At 34.7% G+C, this 20711-nt stretch overlaps 1 protein-coding gene and 1 long non-coding RNA gene across 2 annotated transcripts in view; one reads left to right on the top strand and one right to left on the bottom strand.

Moving 5' to 3' along the window:
- The window catches only part of LOC123307317 (uncharacterized AAA domain-containing protein C16E9.10c-like), a 29687-nt gene extending 20596 nt beyond the window's left edge, over positions 1 to 9091 (top strand). Inside the window, exons 7-10 of the mRNA XM_044889573.1 lie at positions 1495 to 1662; positions 1719 to 1841; positions 4790 to 5221; positions 8903 to 9091. Coding sequence (XP_044745508.1) covers positions 1495 to 1662; positions 1719 to 1841; positions 4790 to 5221; positions 8903 to 8986 — 807 coding nt within the window. The 3' untranslated portion in view covers positions 8987 to 9091. The remainder of the gene's footprint in view (positions 1 to 1494; positions 1663 to 1718; positions 1842 to 4789; positions 5222 to 8902) is intronic.
- A 6648-nt stretch (positions 9092 to 15739) lies between these two features.
- On the bottom strand, positions 15740 to 17207 carry LOC123307651. Its single transcript, XR_006536993.1, has 2 exons — positions 16829 to 17207; positions 15740 to 15912 (listed from the first exon to the last, which is right to left on the bottom strand). It is a non-coding gene; the product is annotated as an uncharacterized LOC123307651 (long non-coding RNA).
- Positions 17208 to 20711: the final 3504 nt, after the last annotated feature.

The raw sequence follows: 20711 nt of genomic DNA on the forward strand, positions 1-20711 counted from the left end.
TACACCATGTTTTTAGACATCTTACATACAGGTTGTATTTGGAAGAAACGTCAGGCGGGAGTTTATTCTTTGCTCGTGGATTTTTTCACATTCGTGTTTCGTGAAATTCGAATTTTTCGGGCCTTTTTGGTCATTTTCAATTTGGTGACAGACAACAGAAACTTGATTCTGTTATCCGTGGATCTGGCTACAGGGTCGAAAGTATTACGTTGGTACGACCCGATTATTTAAAGAATCATTAACATTCAGATTTCCAGATACTTCTATTTGAGGCCCCCTCAACAGAATAAATATATTTACATATGTACACTGCGCAAAAAAATTAAGGGACATTATGGAAATCTCAAATTTATTCTACAACTGAAGGTGTTCTCAATGATGATTATTTTTATCAGAATTATGCATGCATATGTTATCCACTTTCAACGGTTTTCATCAATACAGATTTTTTTTCCAGCAGGAATAAAAAAAGATGATATTATCAGATTTTGAATGTATTGGCTCCATTCTAAAATCAGTTGTTCTCGATCAATTCTAGTGATCAATAGTTTTTCTTTCGTTTGATTTTCTACACTCGATCGCTATGCAACGCGAAACACGCAATTTGACCCAAGAGGAATGTGCCCAAGCGGTCGTTTTGCGAGAAGAAGGGTGGACATACACAAGAATTGCAGAAAGGTTTGGAGTTTCCCATATAAGTGTGTCAAGAATGTTGCAGCGATTCAGGGAGACAGGTATCAATGTCCGAAGACGAGGACAGGATAGACCACGGGTAACAACTGCCATTCAAGAACGTTGAGAGTTTCTTCGTTGAGACAACGGTTTGCAACCAATCGCCTCCTTCAACTTCAGCTTGAGCAAACTCATGAGGTGCAAATTAGCACTCGGACAATAAGAAATCGTTCAGGAGTATCTTGAAGAGGTTGAAGTCTCTCGAATGGAATGGCCAGCAAGAAGTCCAGATCTCAATCCGATTGAGCAGGTTTGGAACAACTTCAATAGAAGGCTGAGAAGTTCAGAAAATCATCCAGCTACTCTTAATGACTTAGGAATCCAACTCGGAGAAATCTGGGAAGGATTAGATCAGAACATTTTAAGATCACTCATTTTGAGTATGAACCGTCGTTGCCGAGCTGTAATTAACGCAAGGGGTGGAAATACCAAGTATTAAATCACTTATCAGCATTTCAGTATTTTGAAAATTGTTCATTTCTCTTCTTTCACATAAGATTCGGTGAAATCCTGAATTTTTCTTCCATTTAATGTGTCTTGTTTCGTTCAAAACCTTCCCGAGAGAACATGCAAAATAAGTTATAAAGTCAATGTAGAGTTAACTTTCATTAAAATTGAGATTTTCAGAATGTGCGTTATTTTTTTTGCGCAGTGTATTTACCGAATGGTAAATACCAAAAGTATGGGGATATGTAGCAAAATGTGTATAACTACCTATAATGACCCTATAATACCCTATAATAATTAATTGTTCATTTCAAGGGAGCTACGAAGTACAAGAAGCTATATGAAAAACTCAAACTGAGCATACCAGCTGGTGTATTGCTTTGTGGTCCCCCAGGATGTGGAAAAACCTTGTTGGCTAAAGCTCTCGCCAATGAGGCTCGAATCAACTTTATTTCAGTCAAGGGTCCAGAATTATTGAATATGGTGAGTAATTGATGAAAAAATCAATAGTTTGAAATTAATATTACCATTTTTTCCAGTATGTCGGCGAAAGTGAAAAGGCCGTTAGGATGTGTTTCGCACGGGCAAAAAATTCCGCTCCATGTGTAGTATTCTTCGACGAAATAGATGCGTTGTGCCCAAAGAGATCATCTAGTTCACAGGTTAGTACTCGGAGGCTCTGCATCTCATAAGAATTAATTCAGATATAAATATCAACGGAAACAATCGGGCTGGCAGAAATCTACATTCCGAGTATATCAGGGAGAGCGTACCGACATAGAGGGAGGATAGCGATAGACCGGTTTCGCTTTTATTCAAACTAATCAGTATCGCATTACTCAACCAACGATGCCTACCAAATTAAGAGATGATTTCTTGTAGAATCTTTGAGATTTCGGTTTCATCGGAAGTCACACCAACGTTCGTAACAGATTCCTTTGTATGCTAGTATTTTTTGAAGTAGGAACTGTCATTCTCACTTTTTTTTACTGATGAAGCAATATGCAAATCATGCAATAATAATTACACTAGAATGATATATCAAAAGTATGTTCTTTATTTGCGGCAAACGTTTTGCATAGTGCTTGATCAGTAAAAAAAGTGAGAATGACAGTTCCTAATATAGCCTACTTCAAAAAATACAAGCATACTAATGAATCTGACTGTGCGAAACCTGTCTTTATAGGCGTGAAATTCGAATTTTCTTCAATAAAGGCAAAACTACTGACTTTGAAGGCATAAAACGTTTGGGACACCCTAACTAGTTTTTGACGAGCATGGAATTACAAAATTATAGGGTTGCCATTTGAAAAAAATAGGGTATCATAGTTTTTTCGAGGTTCGCTTTGGAGCCCTTTGTCAGACACCCTTTATAATATTTCTTCATAAGAAATACAATAGTTGGGGAGCAGATGATTCTAAATCGGGATTTACTCTAGCGTCGTGGAGACCTAGTGGATTTTGAAGATTAGATGGTAGAATGAAAAAAAGGTGGAGAAAGTGTATGCAGGTTCTCAAAGATGTAAAAAAAATCGTCAGTTGTACATACTCGACCGTGTCAGATTAAAAAACTGTATGTGCCCTACGTGTCTTTGATAATAAATTCATGCTTACCTGACAGTTTGCGCGGTGGAGCTTGCCGTACGGAAGAGTTGAAAATGGTAAAAAAAAAAAATTCGAGCATGTCAGATTTTTAGAGGATATGTTAATTGGACCCAAAGAAAGCTACTTTTCGAGGGACTGACAATTCGGAGGTGACGCGAGGTCACGGCGATCCTTTGAAAATGCAAAAAAAAATCGTTACTTGTACATACTCGTGCGTGTCAGATTTTCATACAGATGGTTAATCTCGGTGTTGCAGACGTTTTGACCCATTAATCTGACACTAATCAAGGGGGGTTTTCTTAATCTGACACTTTGAAGATGATAACAATGCATTTTTTTAGAATATCTCCCTTTCTGTACCTCTAATTGTTTTTGTATTCTTTATGAAAGTTGTAGATAATAAAATTCTATACAACTTTTGTCTGAAGCAATTTTAGATACTCTTAGCCGTTTTCCAGCTAAAGGGTGATGAGGGCGAGGAGCTTAGCCACACTTGCGAAAGGCCAAGGTCAATGTAGTCTAATGAACCTTCATCACCATATATCTCAAAAACGTTCAAACGTAGAAAAAATTGCTTCGGACAAAATTAGTAGAAAATATTATGCTCTACAACTTTTATAATGAATGTGAAAACAATTTGAAGCCCAGAAGAGGAGAAAATTCGAAAAAAATGATTTTTGTTATCTTTAAGGACAATTTTTATCGTTTCGGCTTGCTGAAACTGTCAGATTATATTATTGAATCATTAGCTTCAAATTAAAAAAAAAGCCACCTCGCTCGAGAATGTACACGTAACGTTTTTTTTTTGCAAGTTTGGCGCCCTCCCAAACATTTTTGTCACGCTTAAATTGTTAGATTAAGAGAATATATACTTTTCAACATGTAATAACCACATATATCTTAATCTGACACGCACGAGTATGTACAATGATCGTTTTTCTTTTTTACTATTCTGACAGGTTGTCCTAGACTATATACAGTTCTAATTTTTAGTAGAGATACTCTATAGGCCCCCCTTATATTAATCTGACACGCTCGGGTAAATCCCTCTTTTGCTCCCCAACTACAAGAAACAGTATCAGCGTACCTTCTCATGTTCCACTTCCGCAAAAAGAAATTCTTAGAATGAGGGATTCTTTTACTTTACGAAGAAGTTGCTTTCAACAGCTAAAATAGGCTCTGCTACTACTGAGTTATGTCATTAGAAAATATAAAAACAAGAAAAGAATTGAGCCGAGCAATTTTGTTTTTTTTGTGCTACAATCGTGACGATTTTCAGAAAAAACTTTTAAAGGGCTGCGCTGGCCCATTTTAGGCATAGTATCTAAAGAACCGTAGACAACAAATGATTTTCTCAACGGCACAAAGCAGAGCGAACGTAGAACAATTCAGCACAAAAAATATCGAAAAGTATTATACTACCACAAATCGTTTACAGTTTTTCACTAACAATTAAAATATGAAAATGAAATAAGTTTTCAATATTTTGTTTCTTTTCTCTTGACATGACATCCGGAAATGTGAAAATTAATAATGGTTATTGATATATAAAAAAGATTCCCGAAAAATGTGACGGTGACGTTTGTAAAAAAGTTTACTGACAATTTAAGTGATTTATTGCATGAAGAACATGTGAAAAAAGTTCTGATGCGGAGTACATATTGGCTGGCATATTTAAGATAAGAGTGCGGCACCTCTGTTAATCTCTTTCGACACGGTTTGATTTGTGACTACTTTTCGTGTTCCTGACATTATAAAGTTATCATTCCGTACTTAAAATTACACATGGATCATTTTTATAAGCTTAAACCACAACCTGTAAGTCTTGATGACCTTCTACTGACCAGTCTTTTCGGACAAGGGCGTAGACGTGGGATATGCAGATGATTATTCGAAAAACTTTTCAGCTATCAAAAGTAACGACCTGATTTTGGTTGGGGTATTTCGACTAATTTAGGCTATATGTAACTTTTCAATAGAATACTGGATATGTTTATTTTCACAGAATGATGTATCGTCGAGGATTGTGAACCAGCTTTTGACCGAGATGGATGGTGTGGAAGATAGAAAAGGAGTATTTTTATTAGCGGCAACCAACAGGCCAGATGTAATTGATCCTGCGGTATTAAGACCAGGACGTTTTGATAAAATACTTTATGTGGGTTTGCCATCCCCTACAGATAGAGTTGAAATCCTTAAGACTATCACAAGGAATGGGCCTCTTTTAGGTTCGGACGTTGATTTAGAGAGTATTGGAAAATCGGAAAAGCTCTCTGGATACACTGGCGCGGATTTGTCTGGTTTAGTGCAAGAAGCATCCCGTATACGTTTCAAAAGAGCTTTTGAAAGTAATGACCTGGAAAATTGTGATGCCGTATTGACCAGCCAAGACTTTGAGAAAGCAATTTCTAAAATTAAACCATCAGTTGCAGAGAAGGTAAAATTATTCTCAATATTCCATTATTCTATGATCTCAAGATATTTTTTCGAATGAAGGTTCAGTTTGTTGCGAAGCGAATGCACATGTGCATTTATTAGAGAGAATTAGATATCGTTCCGTACTTGCTGTTGAAAACGTATACAGAGCGAGTTTTAAGTATGGAACGCGTCAATTATCTCGGAAACGGATAGATCTTTGTGTGCAAGAATCTTATTATTATTATTATTTATTATTCATTTATGAACATGAGTATTGCTCAGTACATTGAACGGTACAGCCCATTTGAAAAAAAAAATTGAACAACAATAACAACCATAAAATAAAACAATGAAGTTAACAAAAATGGTATCTTGTGATATAGCCGCTAATATGAAGCTATTTACACTATTGACAGATCTTTCCTTTTTCCTGTATAATTGTATGCTATCCAAATGGGTCACCCTGTATATTATTTGTCTGTTGAATTCTGAAATACTGAATATTTTTCTACTTACTCAAATGTGGAAATACCCCTTGCATTTAAAAAAATTCAAAGATTATTCATATTAAACGAGATTATACAATCATAGCCATCTAAATGTATTATTTTAGCTTCGCAGAATGAAATGTAAATGTTGCCTTAACTCTGAAATTGTGGCATTAAGGTATAGGGAATATCACATGAAAAATATTCTGTATTTAAGACACAAATATAGAATGGAGGAGTTCCCTACATGTTGGCCAACCTAGAAAAAGGTCTACCAACAAGGAATGATTGCTTTCTAACGAAACCTACTTCATTCTTTCCGCAATGATCAAATATATTTATGAAATTCTACCGAGCTTTCTAGAGTTTACTGTTGAAAAGAAAAAAAGATTTTCATAGCCTCGATTGCTGATTGGTTGAAATTTATGTTGGTATCAATACTTCTTGTGACAATTGACATATTTCGGTGGCAAATGTCATTTTTACTGATAAAGAAGAAAGAAGTAAAAGAGTAATCTGTGACTATTTACGCCATTTATGGTTATGTTATGTGCAAAGTTTTGGTTATGTGCATAATCTTCGCTTGAACCATAGACTTAATAATATTATTATGTCTATGATATAACCAAAACTTTGCACATAACCTAACAGATTACTTTTTCCGTCTTGACATTTGCCAACGAAACATGTCAATTGTCACAAGAAGTAGTAACACCAACATAAATTTCAACCAATCAGCAATCGAGGTTATGAAAATCATTTTTTCTCTTTAACAGTAAACTCTAGAAAGCTCGCTAGAATTTCATAAATATATTTGATCATTGCGGAAAGAATGAAGTAGGTTTCGTTAGGAAGCAATCATTCCCCGTTGGTAGACCTTTTAGACCTTTTTCTAGGTTGGCCAACATGTAGGGAACTCCTCCATTATTTTATTGAAATAACAAAGTTCGTCTTTATTACGGAAAAATCTGACAGCAATATAAATACCACCATGATACCTGCCATACCACAAGATCCTTGCACACCACAATCTATAAAAATCGTGTGATCCGTTCCGAGTAATTAAGGCGTTCCAGATTCAAAACTCACTATGTATAAGTTCTGAACGAAATAAAAGAATTGTACCACCAATAGACAAGAGTTAGCAGCTGCTTTTCAAACAAAATTGACAGTATGGCCACAACATTGTTACAAACGCCGATAAATCATTTTTCTCCGAAATAAGAACCTGCATCCCTGTGTATTTGCCACCCATGTTAGCAGCATTGTCATATGAATGGCCGCGGCAATCCAGCATGTCTATTTGACGGTCACGTAAAAATTTGAGTAACGCTTTTGCTGTGGCTTCGACAGCATGACCGTACTTAGGTAAAAAGCTATGAAATCTTTCTTTTGGCATCGATCCTTCCATTTAAAGGGTGTTTCATCATAAACTGAACAAACAGATGACACCGGAAAAATAATTTTTGCCTCCTGACGTTTTAGAAGCATAAGCGAGTTACAAGGTGTTCAACGTCAGTTTTAAGCAATATTCTAATGGGTGTGGTCAGTTATGTATAAACCTCGAAGTAGCGGTTTCTGGTCACAGTATTATTGAGTACTAAATTCAGAAACGGTTGTTTTAGTGGTACTGAGTATAGCCACTCTTGTTTTGCCAGAAACGTTTTACCGGAATATCTGAGAAATATAATAATTTTGATGTATTTTTAAAGCCCTTATTTTAATTTGATAACTATTGAGGGGTTCCTTGTTGGTCTGGGTTAAAGAGACTCAATTTTACAAAACGCCGACGTTTCGATTTATTCAAAATCGTCTTCAGGGCTCTACAATAGATGGTACAACATTGAGACGCTATTCAAAGAAGGTGGCATTACAAATCAACAAGAAAAATATCAGAATAATTTGGAAGGAAACACATATAAAAAGTTCTATATACGAACAATCCACTAAAGCAAGCAAACATTAATGAAGGGCTAGGGAAAAAAAAGATCGAACAAATTAACAACTTGGTTACATATATATAAATATAAAAAGAGTATTTATTGACCCTTCAATGAAATTAATTGAAGCTACTCACATTGTCAGTTGGTCTATATTGTCATCTTTAGTAATAAATAATTGAAGGATGATATGTAATATACAGGGTGGGCTTTCTAAAACGAATCAGACGAGACAACCACCTTAATTGTTGAAGAAATTAATTACCAATATTAATTATATCGTTGTCTAATGTTGACAATTAACGGTTACCATCGTAACCACAGAATGAATAAGTCAAATATTTGATGATTTCACATAGCATGGTTAGCGGAATGACTGGTACTGTACGAAATTGAAAATTGAATATCTCGAAAACGAATGGCATTAAATGAGAAAAAAATTAATACGCTGAATTCAGGATAAAAAGGCCTTCCAAATGAGGCATCACTCACCCTATATTTCCTATTCAAAATTTAGGGGTTGGCGTTCTAACACTAAGGGATGAAGCGATATAGTTGTGAATTTAACCTCAAAAGTTGTCCCCCTCGAAACAAAAATCGACGTGTCCGAGCATTTTTTCGAAATAAATTTATTCCGCCCGTTATCTCGTCTGTTTCGTTTTGAAAAGCCCAGCCTGTATAATATATGGATGATACGTTGAATATATTTCATTTTCATTTCTGATTAATTCGATTTAAATTCCGTAGTACGCCTGTTATCATATCATCCTTCAATTATTTATTACTAAAGATGACAATAGAGACCAACTGACAATGTGAATAGCTTCAATTAATTTCATTGAAGGGTCAATAATAAATAATCTTTTTAAAATTATATATATGTAACCAAGTTGTTAATTTGTTCGATCTTTTTTTTTTCCCTTGCCCTTCATTAAAGTTTGCTTGCTTTAGTGGATTGTTCGTATACAAAACTTTTTATATGTGTTTCCTTCCAAATTGTTCTGATATTTTTCTTGTTGATTTGTAATGCCACCTTCTTTAAATAGCGTCTTAATGTTGTACCATCTATTGTAGAGCCCTGAAGGCGATTTTAAATAAATCGAAATGTCGGCATTTTGTTAAATTGAGTCTCTTTAACCTAGACCAACAAGGACCCTCCCAATAGTTATCAAAATAAAATAATACTTGAGAAAATACAAACTTATTATTATAACGTCAAAATAAATTATTAACTACCCAGCTCATATCTATTTGAAGAAATTTTCATTACAGGATATGGAACTTTACGAGGAAATGAAGCTGTTGTACACACTTACTGCTCAGAATGAAATCAACGAGCAGATGGATTTATCTTGAGGGGACCCCAAAGTCCTCAATTTTTTTATTTTTATTTTAAAGTATTAAAAAATGTTGATTATGTTCGTGTACAAAAAGTATAAATAAATGAAAACATTATTTGCATTTTTATTTTTTTTTCGTTATTGTGAATATGTGAAATGGAATACTTCGTGATGTTTCTATTGGGTCCGAGACTGACGAGGGGTTGTACTGAAGATAATTAATCCCCCCAACGTAGTTTTCCTCGTTGAACAATAAACGTAACTGGCCGTTCCGCTCGGTGCCTCTACGGCTTCACTATTCCATCGATCACTCATATTCAATTCGTTTATTTTCCTCCTAAAGTTAAAGTGTCAGAAAGTTTTCCAAAATATAAACAGGAAAAATATATACAAATGAATCTTAAATATTACACTTGCATACAAATCATATGAACTGTGATATATACATACACATATGAAACAATGAAATATAAAAATTCACGGAATACATGCTAAAAATGGTGAACCACTTTATTCATACAAGGGAGTTCGTATGGTGCCCTGAGGTGAACACATGCATCCGCAGAGCAATCTTATCCTTTCATCAAGTGACATAATTGATTCATTCAATATCAATTATGAATATAAACACAGTAAAAATTATCACTGTAAGTTACCTTATTTGATTATATTTCGCAAATCACTCTTCTGTAGTTGGAAACCCAAAATCGTACAGGGTCGGTTTCAGGATGGAGTTAGCCAAATTCAATTCCCAACAAGAAAACAAGCAATAGTATTCAATGCTATTGAAAACGTTCCAACATTTGAATCCACCATAGCTGTAGGAAAACTGATTGGACCAAGCAACATCAGGTATATGCTTCAAAAATATCGAATAACAGAATTTGTATTTATCTATCAAGCGTTGAATCAGTGGACACATTTATGTCCACCCATGCATCAATCGAAACCTCCAACCAGATCATCCCAGCAAGAAGATTGATAACCCCTTTAATAAGACTGGTACTTTCTAATGTATCCCATAGAAATAATAATATATATATACTTACTCTAGAATGCTAATCAAGTAGTAAGAAATGCGGCGAAAAATTGACAGTTGTCGTTAAAGCGACGGTGTGCCATTAGTTTATTTCAACTCGAACGTTGCCTAGACTTTCCTACCTTATGTCAGTCGAATCGTTTATTTGGTATAAATGAGAAATAAACATATTTCATTCGGTAAAATAACTTATTGATGTTTGTATATGCTTTGTTGGAAAATCAGTACAATGATGTTCCAGGTTTCAATGAAAATATATCAGGATCTCGGAGTTAAGGTGTGTTAAGTCCGAATCTAAATTTGTCGGTAGAGGATTATTTATTGATTTTTTGACCAAACCGTGAATTGTCTGAATATTGGAGATTTATACCGAATTCCAGGTTACAACTGGTGCTTACTAAGTAAATATTTGGTACTCACAACAAAAATTCCAAAAGATCCAAACCTAATATCACCAATGGAATTCAATATTATCGCAGATTTCATTAGATGAACTGCTACCTGAGTATTGATGAGTGCATATTATGAATATAATACTACTATAGGTATACCAATGGAATTCGCGATCAGTGAAACTCGATAATTCATTCAAGTTTTGATATCATATTTTTAATATGATAGACAAGTACACAAGAACATTTCAGAAAATGTCACTTAAAACTCCTTACCCCTGAGCATATCGTCAAATTGTCCAATTTCCGAAACCCTTACTCCCACCCCAGAAAATGAATCACCAGAAAAAATTTTTGTTAAACCAAAACCTTCAAAAAAACAAAAAGCAGAAGTCCCCATAAGTTCAACGAAAGGTCCTCATCTAGACGATATGCTGAAACCCGTGAAGGAAATTATAAATAACATACTACCAACACCAACTCTTGAATTTTTTCAACAATTCTCAAAAAAACAGATATATTGAGCGTGGCAAAACCGTTCACAGACAATGTAGGAGAGCTCATTAAAATGCTAACCCTTATATACACCCTTACATTTATATATATATATATATATATAAAAGATAAGTCAATGAAAACCAGATGCACTACAATAAGAAATATGCTTACCAAACAACTAGTTACTCTGTAGTGCAATACAACTTCTATCCTCTATTCTGATTCCGAAAGCGACACGTCTCATCTCTCACGCAATAAAAATGGCTTCTTATAATAAAACGGCTGCCATATACTGCAGTGGAATATCAACGGATAATACATTCACCTCGAAATGCTCAAAATACTTTTAAATTAATTAAAACCAAAAATTATATGCTTGCAAAAAACAAATTTCAAAGAATTTAAAAAGGGGGAACTCAAAAATTATAACTGCTTCAACAAAAATAGAACTGATGTTGGCAAAGCATCCGGAGGAGTAGCAATCTATGTCTTAAAAGATATTGACGTTGAGGAAATAAATCTGAATTCAAGCCTAGAAGTCATAGCAGTCTCCGCAAAATAACCACATAAATTGAATATTGCTAACATATACATTCCTCCTAAATATAAATATAATCTTTCTGAAGAATTGCAGGATGTAATAGACCAGATTCCACTACCAAGAATCATTATGGGAGATTAATGGTCATAACATTTCTTGGGGAAGCTCTACGTCAGATAAAAGAAGTCTTACAATTGAATCTGTATGGATCAAATTTAGATCCTTTCCCTATTTAAAAGGACTTTCAAACAAAATATCATCTGTTCTCTCCCAAATTGGTGAGGTATCAGTGAAGTTAACATAATCAAACCTGAAAACCAATATATGCCTTCGAGGCTGTGGACTTTATATAGGCCAAACTGAACAACACCTCTGTAAAAGGATTTCACAACATTAAAGTGACGCAAGATTATACCCAGAAAAGTGCGCACTATAACCAGACATATATATGATACGGGACATCGTGTTAAATTTGATGAAATTAAAATTTTGGATTCTCACAAGAATCTCAATACAAGAAAATTTTTGGAGATGTGCTACATTGTTGGTGCAGGTGGGGAGGCAATTAATGAACAGAGTGCTATTATAAGAACCTGAGTAGCATTTATTGCAACATTCTAGAGATTGATCGGAAGAGATGCGTTGTTAATCTTGCTGTTTGATAGGTAGTAGAGATATAGGTAGAAGGAAGAGAAATATAAATAAATAATATATGTTGTATTTCATACATTTTGTATTTTTGTAGTTCATCATAGATTCAAGATTGTATCTTTCATTGTATGTAGATTTTATTGTTTGTTGTCTTTTACAGTTTTTTTGAAAGAGTTCGTATGTTTTGTGTTTATTTGATAGCTAAGAAAAAGAATAAAGTAGATCAGAGACATTTCACATCTAACCTATACTCCATTCACATTCATTTTAGCAGCCGGTTGGCCATGAAATAATTTTCTCAAGTTTTTGTAACTAGAACGGAGTAAGGTTGGCACTCATGAAATGTCGTTAATGTCATAACGCCGTTGCCACAACTAATATCAATCATTATTACGAAAAATGCGGAAAGTGATTGAAAAAAGAGACAGGGTTTCAGGAAGTGCTATTTAGAATTCAGGTCCGCTGATTCAAATAGTTATACCCTGATATTCTAAAATCCACAATACGTCAGACGGTAGCGAACATATTTAATGTAAGAGAATTTATATAATGTTTCATCTGAATCTAATAAACGATTTATATTTCGGCTGAATATTTTCAAAATCAAAAAGATTCTGAATGAAGAGGATGACGAAGAATTTCCTTCTATTAGGAGACCCAAAAAAGTGGTGGCATTTGAGAATTTTATGTTTGAGTGAATTAATGCGAAAAGTTTACTACATGATTTTCGGTGAATGTTATCGTAGAATAAGTTCCCGAAAATCGATTTTTCTATTTTTCATTTGACTTGTCCTATACATTGTAAATGTCTTAAGGTACCAAGAAATACCTAATTATTATTATATCAATGTATTAAGATCAACAGCCACAAATACGCGTCAGTTGTCCTGTTAATTGTTTATTCATGTGAAATTTTTGTTCAAAGGTGAAGACTTGAAACTTCCTTCAATTCCTTCTACTTATATTGATGCAAGATGATTTTTGTTGAAGAATTTTACATTCTTGTAATTATCTGTTAATTCCTTCGGGAGATACCCATTCCCAACTGCAGCATCATACGCATTTCATCTTCGGGTTAATATTTTTGAAATCTACAACTGATGTAACATATTCAAACTTTAGCCAAAGAAGATAACGAACATTAACTCTCAAGCTAGTGAATATTATGATATTATACCAATCTCTTGTATTTGCCATGCAAATAATTGGATTTGGTATGCCTTCAATCAGTTTGTATAAACTTCAATTATATTCAATTACTTCTACGTAGAACGGGCAACATAGCGTTGACTTAAACCCAAAAATGTTTTGACAAGCTTCATAACCCCACATTTTCGTACTATACAGAGTGAAATGTGTCAAATTTCCATGGCCAACCGAGTGCTGAAATAAAAGTGAATAGAGTATAGAAGTTAATAATAGTTCAAAGGTCACATTTCATATCTAACCTAGGAAATTATAATAGAGAGTTGAAGTGTGCACAATACGTTAGCCTGAACGTAAACGTTAACGTGAGAAATAACGTCAGATATAACGTTTACGTGTTGTGATGAAATTTGAGTTGAAGTGCTGCCATCATGAAACGTCAGACGTTAAACATAACCTATCAATTTGATTTTGCTTTCGTTTCGCGTGAACTCTCTTTTATCTAATATTGAGCTTCGACAGTTGGAATAACATTTGGAATATTGATGTTCTAATGATTTATACGCCTAATAAAGAGAATTTTCAGCTTGGAAGTATTTTATTATCAATGAAATGTTCAAGTGTTAGAGACATGAGAATTGCAGTGTAGATTCAGCCATTTCCTTATGTAATGAATATCTGATAACAAATTAATTTAACTTAATCCTTTTGATAACTTTCAAATCACTGCTGATTTCCTATAATTTTCGTTCATTATGAGAAAATACACAGGAAATGTAAACAATGACAGTTTGAGGTTATCGAGAATTGCATTTAACAATCAAAATTCGGCCTATGGAGGGTAGAGAGAAGGAGAACAAACTTCGAGGCTTTTTGGGCCAAAAAGTGTCCGCAAAAAACCGTAAATAGGCCAGGTGGCGCTGGCAAGCAATAGAAATGAACCACTGAACAACATTGAAGTTTATTCGATTTTAAATGTGAAGAACGAAAGAAATTCAATGATTTCAAGCGATATCCATGACATGACAACGACGGTCGTTTTGTAAATATTTTGAATTAACCCTCGTGGCGTAGTTGGATGGTTTGATTTAGAATTTTAATTTATTGAGTATTGAGATATAGTATTTAGTAGAGAGTTGAATTTTAGTATTGAAACAAGAGCATTCAAATTATATTACCTTCGAAATGTTTTAAGTTATGTGTGGTGAAGAGTTGTCCATTTGGTCGTATAAGCAGTTTTGAAGCGTGTCTTCCTCAGGGCAAATTATCATTTTTCAAAGCGAATGTGAGTAGAATGAAATTTATATTATAGTTATTATTTGTAATTAATTACCTATAATTATTTTTCTGTCTCAACCGACCCCTGGAAGGATAGAAAGTTGGTCAAAAGCTTTAGAGATTACTTTGAAACCTCATGATTTAGTTTGCCAGTTGCATTTCAAGAGCGAACATATTAACATGTACAACAAAATTGTTATTAAGGATGTTGTCCATTCACATGAATTACATAGGAACACTCAAACCAGAAGCGTTGCCAACAATTCACCATCAGTTCCACAGTTATGCTGGTGAACATCTTGCGGAAGAGCAAATGTTGCAAGACAAACAAAAGCTTGTACATCAACAACCAGAAATAATACAACATCAAGAAGAAATTGTGAATCAGCACTCACAGTAAGAATCAGAAGTTCCCATAGAACATAATTATTGTGTACAACAATCAGAAAAACCATTGCAATATTTGTTGGACAAATATCAGCAATTCTTGCCCCACCATTGGGCTTACATACCAAAGCCTGATGGAATAGAATACATTAGGTTGGATCCAGAGACTCGTCTCATTAAAAACCACATAATGGTTAAAGATGATTTAACAGTTCTGGTGAGACTACTTAATTCATTGTCATTCATTAACCATATTCATATGATTTTGTTAACAGGTTATCTTTCCCAATAAGGAAAGACTACATGTAGATGACCAAATTGTCTCGTCACTGCCTGAGGATGTTTATGCATATCTGAAAAGTGTGGAGAAGTGGCCATTGAGTGTTGGCATCCAAATTGAGAATCAAAGGTAATTGATTAAATGCAGCCAATACCATGATTTTCATATATTGCAACATTTTCAGAAAGGATGTCAAGGAGTTATTGTTGGACATGGAATGTATAAAAGAATGCAACAAAATCTTCGATGTCAATCATGTCGAGTCCTCCTAAAGAAACTCAATGATAGAAAGGGTGGCAATAGTGTCCAGGAAAAATGGATTATATTTGAGCATAAGAAGGGTAGTACGCTGAAACAATGAATTGTTTACAGAAAAAAGTGAGTATTAGATCATATTTACTTCTTTACTACAGGGTCTCTATCAATTATTGTAACATTGCAGTGTGGATGTTCCCAGCTTGGAGAAGATGAAACCATAGTATTCTGCAGCTAGAAGATATTGGCTAGCTCTCTGAGTGATGGCAGATATTAGTTAAATTTATAGAGATCCCATAGAATGTGTTATTCATAATTTGTTGTTCATCATAGCATAACATGAAATCATTAAATTGTTTTTTTTTTTAATTGAATAATGTCTTATACTAGTAGTAGTAGTAGTAACAGTTGTTTATACTTATATTATTTCATGTACAATGTAGGTTTTCCCAGCTTGATATTATTCATGTAAAGTCTGAAATAGAAATTTTGAATTTGAATTATTGTGTCTTCTTTTGATAACTGTGGTATCTGAAAAGATGTAGGGCAATGCAGGTAGCATTTTTAGTTCAATAGCTTTGACATTTTGAAGGGCAACACATAAATATATTAACGAATAATTCCAGAATATAGGATGATGGCAGGAATGAAATTCTCGGAAAAATGGAAAAATACGGAGGGTTGTTTTATTCCAGTTTGGATTTATTTCTGCTAACAAAGCAGTTAGAAAAGTGTATTCTAAAAACTGTGGCTGAAATGACCCTCAATATTGATCTCATAGAGGAAATCGAGAAGCAAAGAGTGCAGCTAGATGGATATGAGTCGCACAAAGTAGAGCTGACAAAAAAAAATTATAGATTTCTATATAGTTATGCGTGCCAGGTTTTTGGCCAGGTCAGATAATAAAAACCATGAAGCCAGTAGGGCAAAAATGAAGATGCATAAAAAAAATGCAAAATTGCTGACTTGAATGTGTATGCATGTTGGTTTTGAGAATAAATAAATATTTCTCTTCAATTTTGTTCTAAATTCCTCTCCTTACTAATTAAACCTTTTTTAATACAAACCTCCATATAATTGCTTGCGAATCTTGATTCGCACTTATTTTATTGATAGAAAAACAGTGAAAAGAGCCATTTGCTAAAGCAGATTCAACTAAATAAATATGCATTTCATTAACAATTCATGTTCTTCAAATTTTGATGAGATGGATATGATTCTCGGATAAGATATAACGATTTTTTTTCGCACGATACATAACTAAGTTGAAGACGGAAACTACACAACTTAGAATAATCATCTGTATTAACAATCCACTTTCATTCTTTACTTAATATATACATATATGGACGATGTCGCAGTTCATAATCCTTAAATATACATAAACGTACATTATTTGCTGCAAGAATGATATTCTGAATTCTCATGATGAACTTCTTATGGATTGAAAATATCCGCCATCAATATTGATCAAGCTTCGTGGAAACGGGTTATATATTATTCGTTTCTTATTAATTAACATTGATCTCCAATATCGTCATTGTCTTTGTTGTTTCAACTGCAGTTGAATCATGAACCATGAACGAATCAATGAAATTTGTATAATAATGTCATGATTCTTCTATTTAAAAAAGGCGCGAACACTGTGCATCTCTGTCAATACATCTTCTATCCTTATCTCCTTTATTGCTTCACAGCGCCACCTGGCCTATTTACGGTTTCTTGCGGACACATTTCGTTACACTAGTTTGTTCTCCTTCTCTCTACCCTCCATAATTCGGCCATTCGCAAGTCATCGGTGCTACTCGTTTAACGTTCGGTTAACGTACGTTGATGTTTAAGGTATACGTGGGAGACCGCTAGTTTACGTAGGCCGTAAAGCTGACGCTAACGTTAACGTTAAAAACGGACGAATGAGCATGCGTAGATGTCAATTATAACATTAACGTTTACGTTCATGGCTGCACTTCAACTCTCTGATATTCGTTTCCATTACTTTACATTCAGGATATTCTACTTGGTCTTGCTGATGACTGTAGCTTATTTTTTATGACTATTGGCTGTGAGTTCTTCTGTTATTATGTTTGTTTGTTTACGTAATTCTGTCCGACTGATAACTTGTTCAGACCCTGAGGATGACACAAATTGGTGTCGAAATATAGGTATTCGCTAAAGGTCTTTCAATTACTATTTACCCTTATTTTGCTGTATCGATTCTCGGCGGTGAACTGGTCTCTTAATTTAATAATCCACAATAACGGAGAACCAACACACTTCAATCACTCTGGCAACCATTCAATAATTATTGAATGGTTGCCAGAGTGATTGAAGTGTGTTGACTCCGTTATTGTGGATTATAGATCTAGTCCGGGAGGCAGGGGCTTTTTTTTGAGGAATTTCATCCCGGCTGAATTCAATACTGTAGGTTGTAGTCATATTGCATATGACGAAAACGACCGTCAGCTTCAATACCATCAGTGGGCGCGGGCGTGAGAGGCGGCGGAACTTGGAAAAAAATGAAATTTTTTATATTTATGTAATATTGATGTTAATTGGAAACAAAATAGTGAAGTCAGCCGATCGGCGGAGGGTGGAAAATACGTCAGTCGAGCGCGTGAACTTGGGAAAAAAATTTGAAAATCAAGTGATTTCATTCATTCATGAAAACACGAGCAGTGTTAATATCATCAACTCCAATAAATCCATATATTCTGCAAACATAGTTAAGTATGTGAACAATTGATCGAGGTTACAATTGGGAATTTGTGGAATGTCACTCAGTGCTTGGATGTAAGTTTAGGACTTCCGGAGAATTTCAAACGGTTTTTTTTCCTTTACGGTAAAATGCTGATGAGTTGAAATCGCATCCACTAAAGGCATGAAATCCTGGTAATGCAGAGCACAAATTTTGACCCAATGATGCAAACAATTTGGTGACATCATCAATGAATGTCTGATTATTGCCGAGATTTGCATAGAGATTTGGACGTTCTTCTCGATGAAATTCATATTTATTTCCCAACATAATGATCAAGATATCTGTATCTCAGAACATCGCATTGTTACATGATCAGTTTTTCAAGTGACAGACATGGAAAAGGAAAATCATATTTGTGTCTGCTTCTTCGTGACCTCGACACGTTAGCAATAGATCGGATGATCGTTGAACTTTACCTTGTTCAACTTCATATTTGTGACATTCCATATAGTTTACGAAAACTGTTTCATTCCCAATCCTCGATGCCATGTGATCATTTGACCAATCGTCTATTAAAAATTCAACGAGCGCTTCTTTGAAATAAATGCGGTTGGGTGCGGGCGTGGGAGGCGGCGGAACTTGGGAAAAAATGCAAAATTTCAAGTGATTTCATTCCGGCTGAAATTTTCTATATGTAATATCGATGTTAATTAGAAACATAATAGTGAAGTCAGCTGATCGGTGGAGGGTGGAAAATACGTCAGTCGAGCGCGTGAACTTGGGAAAAAAATTTTAAAATCAAGTGATTTCATCCCGAATGGAAACACCTCCATATGATTTCTTACATATATGGAAATATAAAAATGAGCTGCGTTTCTAGCAGGGGAAAGACCGACGGTCAGAGCAAAAATGTATGCATTTATACGGCGCGCGGAATTTTCAATGGTCTGACTGACGGTCTTCCCCCCGCTAGACACGCAGCTGACGGTCATTTTTATATTTCCATAGGTTAGATAACTCCGAAAGACATTTTCTGACAAAGTTTCGTGGTGGACACTTTTGAGTAACATAAAAAAAAATATATTATTATTTTATATCTGCTCTCAAAAATAAGATTTTCAACTGAGAATCATGATGAAATGTCTTCTTTATTACTCTTACTACTGAAAACGATAAAAAAATCACCATCAACCAATTTTGAATTTTAGTCGAAAAATAAAATTTAATTGGAAAAACAGTTTTTTTCGAAAAATTCGGAAACCGTTGGAGATAAACAGCTGAAAATCGGGGTGAATTATTTTTGTTTAATGTCAAATCGATTCCCTGTGTTTAAATCGAAAAAGTCGCGGGGGCAGATTTTCCATATAAACCTGGCTATACCCTTTCTCCATGATACACACTTCACCCAGGAAAAAGAAATTGGTGAAAATGATCCAGCAAAAAGGGGACCCTTTACGGAAACTTAAAAAACAGTGCAGCCAAAAGTCTAAAACTTTGAGGAGTGTTTTAGATTTGTCTGATGCCCCAGAGGTTCGAAATTTATATAAAAACATGCCTAAAACAGCCTGGAACTTCATGATTTCCCAATTGAGATGTTCGAAAGTGAAGGGTACAAGAGGCAGAAGATGGACCATAGACGATAAAATTATGTCTCTATCATTATTGAAGAAAAGTCCCAGATGCTACAAATTGCTGAACTCCTTTGTTGCGCTTCCTTCACGTAACACTGTATTGAACTTGCTCAAAAAGGTGCCATTGAATGCTGGAATAAATGAAAACATTCTTGAGCATATTAATGAAAATATAAAAGAGGACCTTGATCGCTATTGCGTGTTGCTCTTTGATGAAATGGAAATCAAAGAAAACTTGTACTACGGGCCAGAAGAAAATCATTGGCTTTGAGGACTTTGGAGGAGAAAGAAGTGGAAAACAGGCTGCCAGAAAAGTTCTAGCCTTTATGCTTGTGGGACTAAACCGCAAATGGATACAACCTATAGCGTATTACTCTACCCACAAGAGTTGCAGTTCAGAAATTCTTAGAAATTGTCTATGTGATGTCATCAAAGCTGTTACAAACGTAGCAAAATTAGACATTGTTGCAACCATTTGTGATATGGGTGTTAACAATGTCAAGTTATATATGGAGCCAAAAAATTTTTTATTATGGACGATGTCCCTCATTTATTAAAGCGTACTCATGCTTTATTCAGGAAATAGAATGTATTTCTGAACGTTCAAATGGAAGAAAGCGTTATACAACTATGGAGGCCAAATTCTCGCATGTTCGTTGGGCTTATGAGCATGACAAGGCATCTCCTTATGTCTTCAGGTCCCTTCATAAGCTGAAAGATGATTTTTTTTTGACCCAATCATGAAGTATCCCATGAATGTTAACATAGCTGCACAAGTAATGAGTAGAACTGTGTCAGCATATTTGTACTCGATGATAAGAAATGTTAAGATTAATTTCAAATTCATCTTTATATTTTTTCATCGAATATCAATTTTTAGGAGCAATGCAACAGGAGTGTATTGCTACAGCCCCATTCCTGATGGGAGTGGGGAGTGGATACGCT

Source organism: Coccinella septempunctata, chromosome 2 (genome assembly GCF_907165205.1).
Source record: "Coccinella septempunctata chromosome 2, icCocSept1.1, whole genome shotgun sequence".
NCBI classification, from domain to species: Eukaryota; Metazoa; Arthropoda; class Insecta; order Coleoptera; family Coccinellidae; genus Coccinella; species Coccinella septempunctata.